A 17,624-nucleotide genomic window follows, 5' to 3' on the forward strand; every position below is an offset into this window, starting at 1 on the left:
TATGAAAAATAAAAAATTCAAACTGCAATAAAGTTTACTGAACTTGATTTTGTTATTATAAAACTTTATTATTTTAACATAGAGACAGTTTAAGCGTTATAGTAAATTAACGAACAAGTTGTACCTCATGACATTTTAAATACTAGCTACATTTTTTTTTGCTTGCATTTTACTTTTACAACGCATATCGGTAGGAAGGGGTTTTAACAGAATCATATAATTTCTTAAAGTAGTTGTAACTTATATTATTTGCTTGATTCAAATTAAAATGAAAAGTGGATATTGTTACAAACATGCGACGACTAGTATTGAGGGGACGAACTAAAATAATTTTACCAAGTTTAGATTTCTCAAGTATAAGTTAGCCAAGTTAAGTTTTAAATAAATTTTTCGAATAATTTTTCGTTTTAATCAATGAAAAATATCGTACAATTCGAATTATTTTGCGGAATTTATTACAAACAAATTTAAGTTTTTAATATAAACACATAATGTTTTTTTTACTTATTGTTTTAGTAATTTGTAGTTAAGTGAACGAAAAAAGTACGCTCAAAATATTTGGTCGTACGACCTGGTGCACGAAGAACCTTACGGTTATCGAGACGCATATCTTGTTGGATACCTTTAAATGTTTTGTCCAGGACTTTTGAAGGTCTACAAAAGAAAATACTTAAAAAAATAAAGTAAAATAATTTAATTAATGACGAATATTGTAAACTTATAACGTTTATAACAGTTGTCATTTGTATTTATTATCCATAAAGTTATGTTACTTAAGCGAAACAAATAAATATTGGCAAATAAATATACGGTTTAAGTAAATGTAGAGTATTTTAAATTTTGAAAATATATAGATTGAATTTTGTTTAATTTTGTAAATAAAATGCACTTATTACTTATGGCACATACTAAGTCTATAATATTATAGTTTTTTCAACAACAACAATAGATGCTCAAAGTATTTGGAGTACAAAGAACCTTTTGATTATCGAGTCGCACACCACAGATACCTTAAACGTCTTTTCCAGGACATATTACAAAAATTAAGCTTTTTTGAGTTTTATTTAACAGATATATTTAAGTTAATGTGAAGTTTTTTTTGTCACTTCCGACGATACAAATTCTGCAAACTTTTATATTTTTAATTTAGTGCGTCTAAGTTGTTGGTTTTCAAAAATATGTCTAAAAAAAGTTTAGTTTATTAAATGTTGTAGAAGTTTAGAATTAGTTCTATAATAGCTTTTATTGTACTTTTAAGTATATCATGCCATAATATTTGTTAGATCGATGGGTTTTTTTATCAACTCAGAATAACGAAAGGTTTTTCATTATTAAAAATATTAGAAGGACACAGTGCAAACACAATCTGAGCTTAAAGTATGTTATAGTGCTGTAAATATCTTAGAGTTAAAAGTGAATTTAATAAGCCAATAGGAATTTTTTAGTTTTATTTAAAATCGATATTATAAGAAAACATTAATATTGGCGTTTTAAATTAGTTACATAGAAAAGATTAACAGTGTAATTGTAAGTAAGTGCTAACAGAAAAAAACTTATAAGCACAAAACCTATTTTCAATAACTTTTTTACTTAAATAAAAATAATCTACTTCTCTATTAAAAACCTAGTTTATTGAGCTTAAACGTTGTTTGAAAAACCAATTCTAAGATTGTTGATTGTTTATGCGAACTATCAAAATCAAATACTTCAGCAATACATTGTTGAGAAATTTGTTGTTTATGCATTCTGTTATTACTAAAATGTGTTTATAAGAAATTGTTTTGTTGGTTTTTTTATTTTTGTTTTGTTTTTTAATTATAACTATGAAGTAGTTTTTTTTTCAACAATAAAAACACTTTAAACTTTCTCGTGACTTAAAAAAAATATTTTTTCAATTTTTCCATCGAGAAAGTCAAATGTACAGGTGTTGGTAGTTTGTCCTTAATAACATGTAATCGTGAGATGACAAAACAAACAATTAATCGACATCTATTGCGTAAAAGAACAATCTCGGCACTAATGAACATTTTTAAGGTTATTTGTTTTTGCACTTTGTTTAACTTTGTCTTAAGTCAGTATCTCATGTTGTTTAGAATTTGTAGTAATGTATTGGAACATATCAAGGCAGCATATAAATGTTATCTATGTTTGAGTTAGACAAACGCTAGTTTTTTGTTTTCAGAATAGTTATAAACTAACATCTTATAATAATTTTAGATTAGACTAATAGGTTTGCTATTTAATGTTTTAATGACTAATTTTGTTTTATTTTTCGTCCCTAAAAAGCTATTAATTAATGTTAATAAAAAGCTGTTTACAGAATAAAATTGAAAAAATTCATGAAAAACAATTCTTAAGCAGCATTTTTTTGACATTTTTGAATCATGTTTAAAAACTGTTGAGTCGTTTTATTACAATTTACTTGTGAAGGCTTAAAAAGAAAATAATTTTAAATTTATGTTTTCAGTATGTTTCTTTATTTTTAAAAGAAGTTTTAGATTTTTCACTTGAACAACTAAAGTTAGTTGAGAGATTATGTTAGAATACGTTTCAGTAAATTTTTGTAAACAACTAAACTCTGCCGAATGTTTTTCTTTGGTATTGTAATTGTTAAGCTTGCTTAAATTTTTGTACATTTCTAAAAAAAATAGCAATAGATAATAATATTGTTACTTCTGAGTTTTCAGAGTAAGATTCAAAACAGTTTAAAGTTAAAATTTATTTAATTCCTTTAAATTTAGTACAAAAATCGGTATCTTGTTTTAAATTTTTTAAGTAAAATATTTTGTTACATAAATATATTAAAAAAAAAATATTTATGCGTCTTGGTATATTTTATACTTTAAGTATTCGTACGTTCGAATTTTATTAAATAACATTTAAAGACTTTATATTTACAACGGCCAAGTTAAAGAATTTTTTTAATGAGAAAAAACTTAAATTTAATATTTTCTATAAGTTATTTGAATAAGTTTTGCTTCAAATTATAATTATTTTAGACGTTTCAGAAACTGATAAAATAACTTAAGTTTAAACTTAATTTTAGTTCATTTTGACAGTTATTTGTACAATATTAAAAAAATTCAGTGCACAGAAATAATACCGAAGCAAAATATATTGCACACTTAATAAATCACTATAAAAAAACATTTTTCTGTTAGTTTTTAAGTATAGTATAAAATATTAAACCAACTTGAGTGCAACGAAGAAATAAAACTTAATAAAAACTAATACAAACAAAATAAGTAAATAAGGAAAAAAAAAATCGGACAGCTAGAGTCTTTCTATAAAAATTTAAAGCTTAAAAATTTATCTATTATGTTATTTGAAAATAAATTGCGAAAATAAATATTACAGTTTAGTTTTAAAAGTTTTCATGAAAAATTTTACTATCTAAGTACTTTGTTTTTTACAAACAATTTAGCTGATTACTAACAAATCAACTATTATTTTTAGTAAGTTGTCCGTTTTCAGCTTCGCATATGAACATATTTTGTTTTTTTAAGTTTTCAGATAAATTTTAACAACTTCAGTTACTTGAAAACTCTTTTATCAGAAATGAGTCCTTATTCCACTGAAACTTCATTTGCCACACCTGCAATTTTAGTAGCAAAAGGTGGTGTTGAAAACGTAGAACCTTGGGGAGAAAAGACATATTTAAATATAAAACAACCAACAAATCCTGAATTATTTTTTCAAAACTCTGTACCATTCGCACCTGCGGATTTTATTGCTAAAATTAAAATAAATGTAACAGAAGTACTTCGCAACAACTCTACTAATGCAACTTCTAATGAGATAAAAGTTGAAAACTTTCACCAGCGTCAACAACGTTTATCAGGAATCGCAAAACACTCTAGGTTTTAAATTGTGCCGACCAGTAGTTTTTTGTGATTATGAAGCTTACGAAAATTGTTGGAACGAATCTTTTTCAACTTGTGAAAACTGCAGGTAAAAATATATTTATTTTTAATTTTCAGAGTAGGTTTACTTAGTAAGATTGTAGCTTTGATAGAGGATCGTCAGCTACGTTATTTATTTATTTTTCTTTTTGTTTATCAATCTATTTTAATTCTATCTCTGTTTCAATTTTTTTTCAAATTTAATTTAAACTGGTCTTACCAACAGCAAAGGAGTATTTTCTTTCACATTGTTTATTATCTTATTACTCGGGGTGTTGAATGTTGTTGGAAATATGTCATACCTAATTTATCTGATGAAGAAAAAGAAAAACTTTTCGACGTTTTCTCTACTTCAGAGTTTTTCCGCATGTGCAGATACTTTGACTGGTAATATTAAGTATCTTAAAAATAATCGAATTTAACCTATACTAATAATAAGTACTTTTTGCAGGACTATTCATATTCGGTGTCTTTCTCCCTAACTTTACTTCCACGTATAATGAAACTGCGTTGCAATTGTATAAACACTTTCAAGAACAACAAAAAAGTAGTAGTGCTTACTTTCAAGGAATATTGTTTATCTTTATTTTTCTGACTAATTTTTATTTATTGAAACTAATAAGTGTGGTAAAATTGGTAAATATTTATTTCGAATGGACAAACATATCAAAGAAAGCGATTATAATCCTAGCTTTAGCGACTTCAAGTTTTTCCTTGGCAATACCTATCTTATTTTGTTAGTGGTTAGCAATTTAATTTCTTAGTAAACAAAAAACAACGTACTTGACACTGTTTGTTATTTATATTTTGATTAAAAATTTAATGGAACTTTTTTAATTGTAGTATACTCAGAACAATTCATTCTTAAACTAACGTAACTTTATAGTACAAGTGTACAACAATTTAGTGTATTTTAGTAGCAAGTAAAATTGTAGACATTAAATTTTGAATATATTTGTTTTATTATTAAATTTCAATTTATCTAGTAAAAAAACAGTACTTTTAAAAAATTAAAATTGCTAGCAGATATAGTTATCTAAAGTAAATTTGTATAAAGTTTGTTTTATGATACTTTTTGGAGATATCTAGTTAAGCAGTGTTAAAAGCATAGTTAAATTTAAACTCAATTCTGAAGTAGCTGCTGTAGACGCAATTAACTTAATAATTAGTAAGTACAATACAAAATTTAACATCTTAGTTAACATAAAGGAATAAAAATATAAACTTTACAGCATTCTTTCCACATTCCATTCAGTTTACATATCAATTTGACATTTTCATATTCTGGATAGAAGTTTTACCAAATTCCCAAGTGAAAAACATTTATTTCATTATTCTATTTTTAACTGTCATAATTCCTTATATGATTATGGTTAGTTTGTAAAAACTACTACCTTCTCTACAACATATACTTTTATTTTTATAAACTATCTTTTTAGTTTTTTAACTCTACTAACTTTAAATTTTTCATTTTAACTTCAAAATTTAAATGAACAAAAAACTATCAGCTTAATGAATAATTATTTAATTGAAAAAAAAAAAACTTATATTTAGTTTAAAGTTTTAGTAAAAATTTGATTAGGCTCAAAAGGCTATTTACTTTTAAAACAGAGTTTTTTAAAATAAATGTGTTACAAAACTATTCAGTAAGTGTGAAAAATTTCTTTAAAATTCATTCTTTAAATTTTATTCAGATAAAAAAGTATATTAAGTACAACAAACTCCTATGAAAATTTATTGTCTATTTAGTTGTGTACTGAAGTAGATCAATGTTTTTTTAATTATTAATCTAAGGTATTGGCAACTATTGGAGTCTACTTAGTTGTAAGGCACAAATTCAAAAGTTCACAAAAACTGACAAAGCAAACTAAATTAATAAATGCTATGGAAAGAAAAGTTGCATTAAAAATATCATTAATGGTTGTTGCTTTTTCTGTAACTACACGTTAGTCTTTAATGGTCTGTCTGTAACAGTGTATACTCTGAAATGTGTTTTAATTTACAGTACCTTTCATGATTTCAGTAATAGTTGAACACAACAAAGGTGGATGCATAACAAAAACAAACCACGTGTTTGTGACGTTTTACTTATTTTTCGCCAGAAGGTTGGTTTGCACTTTTTCTTTCGATTAGTATTTTGTGTTTTTAGTTCTCATATATATTAAATGCTTAACTTTAGTATAAAACAGTATTTTATTTTAGAATACTAGTTGAATAATTTCAAAAAAATTAATTTAATTATAAATAATGTTATTAAGGTATTTACAAATATATGAAGCAAATAGATATTTTGTTTATTATATAATATTATTTAACAGTTTATTCGACAAATAGTTTTAAAAAACTTGGCATATTTAATATAGAATATTTTAGTAAAATATCAGTTTGTTAAACCCAATGCTTTCTACGTGATATGCAGTTTTTTATTTTAATATATGTAATTATTTTTTTCAGCCTCATGAATGCAGTAATATACATTGCAACAGACTCGAAGTACAGGAAGTTCATAAGAAAGTTTTTCAGATATTTATTCAACTAAATTTGTAACTTGACGCATTACAAAATAAACAACATTTTCAAACAAACTCAACAAAATTTTTTTAGTTTGTATCAACTTGTTTCAATTTATGCAAGATATGTATTAGAAAAAAATGCAGATCAAAAGTATACTTTTTTTCGTATGTCTTGAATAGCAAATATCTGCAAAACTAACTTTTGAAACTTAAAATATTAAAGTAAAGAGAAATTAAAACTATTAGAACAAAAAAAATCATTTCAATTTTGTAGTATTAAAGTAGACTCAAATATATTGTATAAAACAGATATAGTATAAATCAGGCATAGAAAGTGTTAATCTAATTAAATACAATATATACTAACTATCAACTTAGTTAAAACAGAAATAGAAACATCAATTAAGTATACACATAAGTTATGTTTTTAACTAAAGTAGCTTGTGAACGATTTCAATCATTAACTATTCATCAGCTACTTTATTTTATTCCAAGTTGTTGTTTAAATTTGATTTTTTTTTCATTAGATTTTAGAAAAGTTTCTAGTATTTGACTTTTTAAAATATATAGTAGGTTATAGTTATGTTGTTTTTTATTAAATATGTTTTAAATAAAAGTTAAGTTAAAGTTATATATATATTTTAGTTCAAATGTTACTAAATAAGATTCTTAGTACATCATTAAAAACAAAATTCAGTTAATTTTCGTTTAGTTTTATTTTCTTCGTTTAACAATTGTTTTTTTACTAAAAATTTAAATATTTTAATGATAAAAAAACTATGTGTAACAGCTCGTAAGAAACTTTATAAGCATGTGGTGTACGACTCGATAACCAAAAGGTTCCTTTACTCACCAGGTCCTACGACCAAACTTTTTGAGCGCTTTTTTATCGTTCAATAAACAATTATTTATCAAAATAACAAATAAATTTATTATTCATAATAGGTATAAATATTATGAGACTTTTAGATACAAGTAGGATTTTTTATAATTGAGTAACTTTAAAAGTTTCAAAAAAAAAAACAATTAAACATTTTTAATAAGTTTTTTTTGTCAAAATTCTATTTTTTAATGTTTTACTTAATCTTAATTTATTGTTCTCTTAATAGGCTTTTCCTTAAAATTAATTAGTATTTGTTTATTTTTTGCTTTATGTTAATTGTTTTTTTTTTGAAAAGAGTTTGTAATAGTTGTCCAATTAAGTTTAATTTGGATTTTAGCATAAAATTTTATTAATGCCTTTGAAAATATATTATAGACTAAGGCTGATTATATATGTTATAACGTTGTTCCTATGTTTAAATGTTTATAATACATATGTTTTAAAGTTTTTAGTTATAAATTATACAATTATATGTTATTTTTTTGTGTTTACTAATCAAATGGCCTTGTTTTTAATGCTTAGAATAGAAATTCATAACAAGTTAAAATAATTATAGTTATAATACCTATAACAAAAATTTTTTTTTGATATAAGAAGAAAAAAATAATAAAAAAGATTATTTTATAAAAGAATGTTCCTAAACTAAATGTAAATTAATAATCTAGATAAACAAGCTTAAGTTCTTCCTAACAAAAATTACAAGTTGGTTAAAACAAAAAAGTTGTAAATTAAAAAAAAACAATGTGTGATATTAATTGAATTAAACGTTAAGATTTGTTGTATAAGTAAAAATAAATCGACCTTTTAATTATTCATATAAATTATCATTAATTAATACTTTATATAATTTAGTTATGGTAAAACGATATGATGCATGAAAATGCCTTTCGGTTAGCGAACCACACAACGTTTATTTACTATAAATTTGTTTATTTTTTATAGTATTTTAGCTATAAATAAGAAGAGCATACAAATATTGTTAATTTTTTCTAAATAGATAAGTTTTTGTGTTTTAATAGTAATAATAATATTTATAATATTTTGATGACAATATTAATAAATAATAATAATATTTGTAAATTATGTTAAGTAAGCTTAACTTAAAATATTAAATACATGAAAACATGTTTTTTAGTCGCTCGTTTTATGAAAACTGTTTTTTTTTCCAATTGAATACTTTACGATCATGAAATTTAAAGTATATAATTAATGAAGAAAACTATAAACTTTATTTAAAAATGACATAAAACTGTCAAACAATAACAGAAACTAATAGTTTTCTCATACATTGCTAAATTGCTAACAATATATAATTAAGAAAATCTACTATAATATTAAAAATCACAGTTTACGTAGTTGTAAGGACAAAGTTTAAAGATTCGTTAAAACTCATAAAACAAAGTATTATAATTAACGCCGTAAAAAGAAAAGTGGCAATAAAAATGTCATTAGTAGTTGTGGCTAACCATGTGATTAGTGTCAAAAAAAATAAATATATTATAAAACTATAAAAACATCCGGTATCGATTTTTTATTTTTCAGATTTTTTTTATACTAATAAATTGTAGTAGTAGCCTAATATACCTACTATAAATGATTATAAAAGACAAACTGAATTATATCTGATTGAAAGCTCTAAAACTAAATTATGCTTAATATTTTAATTTAACTTTTAATTATATATTTTCGTTTACAACGGTTTAACTATCTATTAGTTTGCATTTAAATATGTTCTGAAATTGTAAATTATACTGAATAAAAATAAATCGTACGTAATAGATCTTTTTACTAAATAAAATTAGGAGTTATAAAAACTTTATTGGTTAGGAAAGTATTAATAGTGCAGATACTAAAAACTATTTTTTAGACAAAAGTTTTTTTTTATATAAAAACCTATTACGTATGAAAACTAAATAATAGAGAAAACTAACTACTATTACACAGTGTGTTAGGGTATGTACTTAGCTGTACATTTATTACATCGTTTGTAGAGAAATTAATGTATAATAAAAGTTTGTACCTTTATGGTTCAAAGAAATATTTTAAAAATTTATCTAACATTTAAAGCTGTTAGAAAGAAAATTTTATTATCAATGTTTAATACGTATTTATTACATTTGTTCAAACAGACAATTAAAATCAAATTAAAAATCAATAAACTACCACGATAAACAAGCTAATATAAAAAAGAAAAAATTCAAACTGCAATAACGTTTACATAGTTTGATTTTGTTTTAGTTTTGTTATTGTAAGACTTTATTATTTAACATAAAGACAGTTTAAGCTTTAAAGTAAATTAATGAACAAATTGTACCTCATGACAATTTAAATACTAGCTACATTTTTTTTGCTAGCATTTTACTTTTACAACGCATATCGGTAGGAAGGGGTTTTAGTAGATTCATATAATTTCTTTAAGTAGTTGTAACTTATATTATTTGGCTAGTTCAAATTAAAATAAAAAGTGGTAGCTTCGAAAATTGTTACAAACATGCGTAAAACTTTAGATTTAGTATTGAGGGGACGAATAGAATAATTTTACCTAGTTTATATTTTTTTTAATTATAAGTTAACCGAGTAAAGTTTTAAATAATAATTTTAAATATTTTTCGCTTTAATTAATAAAAAATATCGTACACACTACATATTAAATTATTATGCGGATTTTCTCTCAAACAAATTTAAGTTTTTAATAAAAACACATAATGTTTTTTTTTTACTTATTGTTTTACTAGGATGTAGTTAAGTTAACGTTACGCTCAAGTACGCTCAAAATATTCGGTCGCACGAAGAATCTTACGGTTTTCGAGACGCACATCTTGTTTGGTACCTTTAAATGTTTTGTTCAGGACTTTTGTAGGTCTACAAAAGAAAATGCTTAGAAAAATAAAGTGAAAGAATTAAATTTATGACGAATATTGTAAACTTTTAACGATTATAAAAATTGTCATTTTTATTTATTCTCCATAAAGTTATAGTACTTAAGCGAAAAAATTAATTATTGGCAAATAAATATATGGTTTAATTACATGTAGGGTATTTTTAAATTTTCAAAATAAATGGACTAAATTTTGTTAATTTTTTTAAATAAAATGTACTTTTTACTTATAGCACATATTCATCTAGTTTCTAATATTATAGCTTGTTCAACAACAACAATAGATGCTCAAATTATTTGGTGCACAAAGAACCTTTTGATTATCGAGTCGCACACCACAAATACCTTAAACGTCTTTTCCAGGACATACAAAAAAATAAAACTTTATATTTAACAGATATATATATAAATTAATGTGAAGTTTTTTTTGTCACTTCCGACGATACAATTTCTGCAGACTTTTATTTTTTAAATTTAGTTCGTAAAAGCTGTTAGTTTTTAAAAAGATGCCTAAAAATAGATTAGTTTATTAAATGTTTTTGAGGTTTAGAAATAGTTTTTTAATAGATTTTATTGTATTTTTAAGTATATCATGCCATAATCTTTGTTTGATCGATGGGTTTTATTAACAACTCAGAATAACCGAAGATTTTTCATTATTAACTATGAATATTAAAAATTATTAGAACGACATTGTGCAAAGAAAATTTGAGCTTAGAGTACGTTACAGTGCTGTAATTATCTTAGAGTTAAAAGTGAATAAAATAGGCCAATAAGATTTTTTTAGTTTTCTTAAAAACCGATATCATAAGAAAACATTAATGTCGTCGTTTTAAATAAGTTCACAAAAAAATTACCAGTTTAGTTTTAAGTAAGTGCTAACAGAAAAATCTTATAAGCACAAAACCTTTTTTAATAACTTTTCAACAACTTTTTTACTTTAATAAAAAGAATCACTTCACTTATAAAACGCTAGTTTATTGAGCTTAAAAGTTGTTTGAAAAACCAATTCTAAGATTGTTGGTTGTTTATGCAAGCTATCAAAATTAAATACTTTAGCAATACATTGTAAAGAAATTTGTTTTTTAATGCATTTTGTTGATCCCCAAATATTTTTCGAATAAATTGTTTAGTTGTTTTGTTTTGTTTTTAAATTATAACTATCAAGTATTTTTTATTCAACTATAAAAATATTTTCTTCTTGCCTGTGAATTAAAACTTATTTGTTTTTAAAGTTTTCATCGAGAAAATCACATGTACGTACAGGTATTAGTAGTTTGTCCTTAATAACATGTAGTCGTGAGATGACAAAACTAACGGTTAATCGACATTTATCGCGTAAAAAAAAATTAACAATCTCGTCACTAACAAACATTTTTTAAGGTTATTTTTTTTTGCACTTTGTTCGACCTTGTCTTAAGTTTGTTTCCCATTTTGTTAAAAACTTGTAAAAACGTATAAGTATATATCAACGCAGCAAATAACTGTTATCAGTGTTTTAGATAGACAAACGCTAGGTTTTTGGTTTCTGAATAGTTACAAACTAATATCTTATAATAATTTTATATTAGACTACTAGGTTTGCTATTTAATTTTTAATAACTGCTTTTGTTTTTTTTTTTAATAGTTTTCAAGTAATTAGTTTATAATTTATTAGGTAAAATTAAGATAATTTTTTTTATCGAAATGGCAAATAAATAAAGCTTTTACACAGTATAATTGTAAAAAACCCTGGCAAAAAGTTCTTAAGCAGCAGTTTTTTGAATTTTTTTAATCATCTTTAAAAAGCTGTTTAGTCGTTTTACTACAATTTACTTGTGAAGGCTTTAAAAGAAAACAAAGTGTTTTTAAAGTAATATTTTCAATTGAATTCTATATTTTAAAAAGAAGCTTTAGATTTTTCACTTGAATGATTAAAGATAGTTGAGAGATTATGTTAGACAACGCTTCAGTAAATTTTTGTAAACATTTATACTCTGCCGAATGTTTTTCTTTGGTATTGTAATTGTTAAGCTTGCTTAGATTTTTCTATAATTAAAAAAAAAAAGCATTACATAATATGAATGTTATTTCTGAGTTTTTAGAGCATGATTCAAAACATTTCAAAGTTAAAATTTATTTAATTTCTATAAATTTTGTACAAAAATGTATATCTTGGTAAACATTTCTTTGAGTAAAGTTTTTTGTTGTACAAAAATAGTTTTAAAAAACATTAATATACGTCTTGGTTTACTTTATACTTTAAGTATTCGTACTTTAGTAATTTATCAAATAGCATTTTATAACTTATACTTACGAGGGTATTTTTAAGTACTTTTTAATGAAAAAAGTCTTAAATTTTAGTTTTTCTATGAGATTTTTCAATAAGTCTTGCTTTAACCCGAACTGCTAAAATTAATTAATTTTTAATCAAATTCTAAATTAAGTTGTAATTTACTAAGCTTGCGATTAAACAAACAATCGAGAAATGTAGTTTTTTTTTAGATTTAACCTAATTTCTTCACTCAAATTCAAACTATACCGGTATGACAAAAATATTTCCGAGAAATTTTACAGAAAAAGATTTTCAAAACAAAAGAAACGAAATTGTTGGTAAACCAGAAAAGGCGGGTGTATACTACGTTAGAAATTTCTATCAAGTTTCACAAAATAAATCGGATTACAATTTGTGCAGACCGATAGTTTTCTGTGAATATGAAGCTTATGAAAAGTGCGCAAACAAATCTTTTTCAACTTGTGAAAGCTGCAGGTGGTATTAAATAGTTTGAAGTAACAAAATGTGTAAAATTTAATTTTAATAAGAAAATCAAACTTTAAATATAATTGTCTGAGACTATAACTTGAAGAAAATAAAATTTGCTTTTAATTACCTTCATAGATCATTTTAAAATTTTTGAATTTAAAAATTTAAAGTTAAATAGTTAAACATTGTTACCTACAGCAAGGGAACATTTGCATTTACGTTATTTATCATACTGTTACTTGGAACATTGATTGTAGTAGGAAACGTGTCATACTTGCTCTACTTGCTCAAGAAAAAGAAACACTTTTCGCCTTTTTCACTGCTTCAGTGTTTCTCCACATCTGCGGATATTTTGACAGGTAATGTTTTATACAAAGTTTTCAATTTTTTTTTACGTAAACAAACTTTAAATAACAGGTTTTTTTATATTCACCGTATTTGTTCCTAGCTTCATCATTACTTATAATGGAACTGGGTCGGAATTGTTAAGTTTTGTCAAAAATCAACAACAAAGCAACAGTGCTAAACTTCGAGGAATGCTGTTTGTTTTTGTCTTTCTGGCAAACTTTTATTTGTTGAAATTGATCAGTGTGGTAAAGTTGCTCACAATTCGCTTTGAGTGGATAAATATGTCAAAGAAAAGAGTTGTAGTACTGGCTTTGGCAACTTTGGCATTTTCCTTGGCTATACCGGTCTTGTTTTGTAAGTTATAATCGTAAGTTTTCTAAAAATTGTTCTTTTTTTTTCAAAAGTTACAAACTTATAGTTAAACCATGGTACAACAGTCAGACTAAATTAAAAGACTTTATTTGTTTATTTTTCTTCTTAAGATTTGAGTATATACTCTTGTTTTTATTTGACAGTATAATTTGTGTTTCTCTACAGTACTTTTTCCAAATTCAATTCGATTTTCATATCAATACGACTTTTTTATTTTCTGGTTTGAAATTCTACCGAATTCAAATGTTGAAGTTATTTCTCTTATGGTTTCAATTTTCATAGTGATGATTCCCTACGTAATAATGGTTAGAGCTTTAACACTTCTTTTTATTAAAAAACTTATTTATTTAAAATTTATAAACAATCTCCTTTAACATTTCTTTATTTTTACCAACTTATTTCTATAAAAAAAAAAACAGCTATATTCCAAAATACTAAGTAAAATATATGTCAAGCACGTTTTAGCTGAAAATTTTAACCAGCGCTACCTACACGGTATCATATAATAAACTTTAAAGACATGTTGATAATGTTTAGTTCTTTAGGTTTTGAAAAATGTTTTGGCCTCTGGTTGTTTCTAAATAACTTGTTGTATTTACTTATTTTTACTCAATATGCAGGTATTTGCCACAATTGGAGTTTACGCAGTTGTTCGGCACAAGTTCAAAAACTCTAGAAAACTTTCAAACCAAGTAAATATAATAAACAAAATGGAAAAAAGAATCGCAATCAAAATATCTTTACTGGTTGTAGCGTTTTCAGTAACTACATGTTAGTTTATTTATTGCTCGACATAACACACTTTATATTATATTTTTATATAACAGTGCCATTTGTGATCACTGTACTAGTTGAAAACAGCAAGGAAAGTTGTGACACAAGAGCAAACCATATGTTTGTGACGTTCTACATATTTTTCTCTAGAAGGTCGGTTTACTGTATTTAATTTTTTTTTAATCCAACGTAAATTAAATTAAGTATTAAGACTTGTGCTAACTGTACAAGCATCACAACAAAAAGTTGTTGTGTTTTACATTATTTAAACTTAAGTTTTCGATTATGGCAATGCTTATTTCAAATAAAAATTAAGTAATTCTTAACTACAAAAATTTCAACAACTATAAGCTGAAAAATACTAAGTAAAAGTAGTTGTAAAACTAACTTTAGAATGATTTTTTAATATAAGTTAAACTTTCTAAAGTTTGTTCAAATCATGTCAAAATTAACGCTTAAAATAACCATTAATTTTAATTACAGCCTTGTGAATGCTGGAATATACATTGCAACTGACTGGAAGTACAGAAAGTCCATCCAAAAAAGTTTAAAGAAATTGTTTATTTTAAACCATCAACTATTTAACGTTTAAGATTTTATTCATTTCAACGTGTTTCAATAAACAAATTTAGAATGTGTTTGTACTAAACTTAACTTAAGCTTTTAACATCTTAAGATTAAAATAAAGTTTGTATGTCCAATCTTCAAGTTTTAAATCTACAAATTAAAGTTGTTTATTGAAATTAGGCTTATGGGAGTTAAAAACGTAAAGTTGCATTTGACTAATAAAACTAAGCCAGTAAATTTTGTATCAAACGCAAATAATGATCTATCTTTTATTTTTTGAAGCATTGGAGTTCTAGGTTTTTCATAGAAACATTTGTTTGATATATCAGAGAAACGGCTTGTAAACATTTTAAGTTTTAGACTTGTCTTTAAAAGCTATAAGTGCTACTATTATAGTTTTTTATAATATGGTAATAAATCTTTTCATAAAATGCAATGTGATTTTTAGTATTATTAAATTTTTAAATATCTATATATCATAATGCAACAGGTTTTATGTATCCCTCTTTAAATATAAAATTTTGAAGTTGTAAGATAACGCTTTTCTTTGTAACTTAAATTAAACATCTTAAACTTACATGAACAAAATTATTTTTTATTGCGGATTTTTTATTCTCATATAAACAAACCTAACAATTGCATTAAAAATTACTGTTTTTAAAAACATTGAACGGTTTTCAAGATACAGTATATTTTAACTACATGAAAATAAAAACAAATATTATTTAAATTTGCCTTTTAAGTGCGATATTTCTCTTTCACCTCAGCATTCGAAAACAAAAACACACTCAATGAAACGCAGCTAGCAATTTCCGGCATAAAAAACATGAAGAAACTTTTATTTAATGTAATCACAAACATTTTGTGAAATGTTTGAAAACTAAACAATTACGAATTTTATTTTAGGTGTTCTTTATTATATTACTACGGTATAAATGTTTTGTAGTATAATCGTATGTATACAACTATAACTCTGATATTTTTATTTTTCTGCTTCAAAACGCAATAAACTTTCTAACCATAGTTTGATAAAAAGCGTGCCGACTAAACAAAACTAAAGGTAATTAAGCGACAGATTAAAGAGTTTGTCTACATTCAACGCTTTTAAAATAGAAGTAAGCAAGACATAAGTAATTAACAAAGGAGTCATGATGCTAAAAAATATCGTGACAGTTTATAAGTGGATTAAAAAGTAACGTTTAGCGCTAAACTTAGCGAAATTGCAGCAGGGTGCTATAAATAAGTTTTCGAGCGATTAGTATATAAGCTGAACTTTTCAAAGTTGTATCAGAAGTTGTACGATGAAAAGTACAACAAGTAGAAAATAAGCTTTTCAAAAAACTTAAACAGTCGGCAGTAATAACTATAATAAAAAACTTTACTAAAAACCATAGTTTTTTCATATTTAAACTAATTGTTTTAGAAACAAAAGAGGCGTTTTTGATACTGAGCTTTTCAAACTTAAACGTTTAAGTACTTCAAAGGTTTTAAACGTCAAACAGATAGTATACATTATGTTTTGCAGAGGTTACTTTTAATTAACTATTTACAAAGGTATCTGTAGCGATGAAGTTCACTCTAATTTTAAGTGTTATACTTGTAGCTTATTTTCCATTTTCGTATGGTGAGTTAAGTTATTTTTCTAACATAGCAAAATGTGCTTTTGTAAGGTTGAATATAAGGTTTGATTCACAGAAAAAATCAAAACGCTTAAATTTTAAACTTTACTTAGATAACATTTTACAGTAGAATTTTTTATTTCTTGTGTTTTTTATTTAAAACTTCAAAATCTACATGCCGAAAGTTGTGAAATGTTTAGGGCTCCACTGTTGGAAGTGCGAAAACGCTCGCAGCGACGTTGATTGCAAGTTGAAAGGAAGATTAGTGAGGTGTCGTTCTAACGAGGTTAAACAATTGATTAAGGCGTTTTTCACCAAAGTATTTTGATAAGTTTCATCAAACCAACTCTATAAACGAAACTTAATAAAATCAAAAATATGAAAATATTATATTAAAAACTGCCATTTGCAGGAAAGTTGTTTCACTGAGACTAGGTTGTACCCGGATGGCAGGAAGTCGATAACCAGAAGATGCAAACAGGATTTGGCTTGCTTCAATAATGAAATACAGGTTGAATATAAATATGCGTCTTATACATGCATAAGTAAAATGATCTTTGTGATTGATATTTAGATACATAAAAATACTTACGATTGCCGTTTTTTAAATTTTTTAAAGGCAAAAATAAACAGTTAGATATACAGTTTAAATGATGTGTCAAATTGTGCTCTTAGCTACGATTACTTTTTTTTGCAAACCAATATTATAAGCAGCATATTCTTAGCATATTTTTTATACTGATGTTTCTCCAAAAAAATAAACAATTTTCTACGGACAAGTTTTGAGGAGCAGTTGCTTCTTATTAAATTTAACACATGCTTGTTAACATCAAACTAATACAGTTTTGTTTAGTCGTTTCAAACCCGTATGTTTCAGAAAATTTTCATTCAAAAATCCCCTTAATAGAATCCCCAGCCAGCATGGGATCCGATTCAGTGTAATAAGAAGGAGGGATCAGTTTGCAGATGTTGCTGCAGATTTGACGGATGCAACGGAAATGAAGAAACCTCATGTCTCCAGCAAT

At 24.8% G+C, this 17,624-nt stretch overlaps 1 protein-coding gene across 1 annotated transcript; it reads left to right on the forward strand.

The window, feature by feature from the left end:
- Nucleotides 1-12,701: 12,701 nt before the first annotated feature.
- On the forward strand, nt 12,702-15,037 carry LOC145836046 (uncharacterized). Its single transcript, XM_082943840.1, has 7 exons — nt 12,702-12,925; nt 13,118-13,278; nt 13,337-13,621; nt 13,805-13,944; nt 14,260-14,410; nt 14,467-14,566; nt 14,897-15,037. Exons 1-7 carry the CDS (start codon nt 12,702-12,704, stop codon nt 15,003-15,005), a joined length of 1,170 nt encoding a protein of 389 aa, XP_082799966.1. The 3' UTR covers nt 15,006-15,037.
- Nucleotides 15,038-17,624: the final 2,587 nt, after the last annotated feature.

Source organism: Thalia democratica, chromosome 1 (genome assembly GCF_965202585.1).
Source record: "Thalia democratica chromosome 1, ktThaDemo2.hap1.1, whole genome shotgun sequence".
Lineage (NCBI taxonomy): Eukaryota > Metazoa > Chordata > Thaliacea > Salpida > Salpidae > Thalia > Thalia democratica.

Coding starts and splice junctions, on each gene's coding strand:
- LOC145836046 (XM_082943840.1), top strand. CDS start 12,702: ATGACAAAAATATTTCCGAGAAATTTTACAGAAAAAGATTTTCAAAAC. Junction 13,279..13,336: donor ATCTGCGGATATTTTGACAG/GTAATGTTTTAT, acceptor TTTAAATAACAG/GTTTTTTTATATTCACCGTA. Junction 14,411..14,466: donor AGCGTTTTCAGTAACTACAT/GTTAGTTTATTT, acceptor TTTATATAACAG/TGCCATTTGTGATCACTGTA.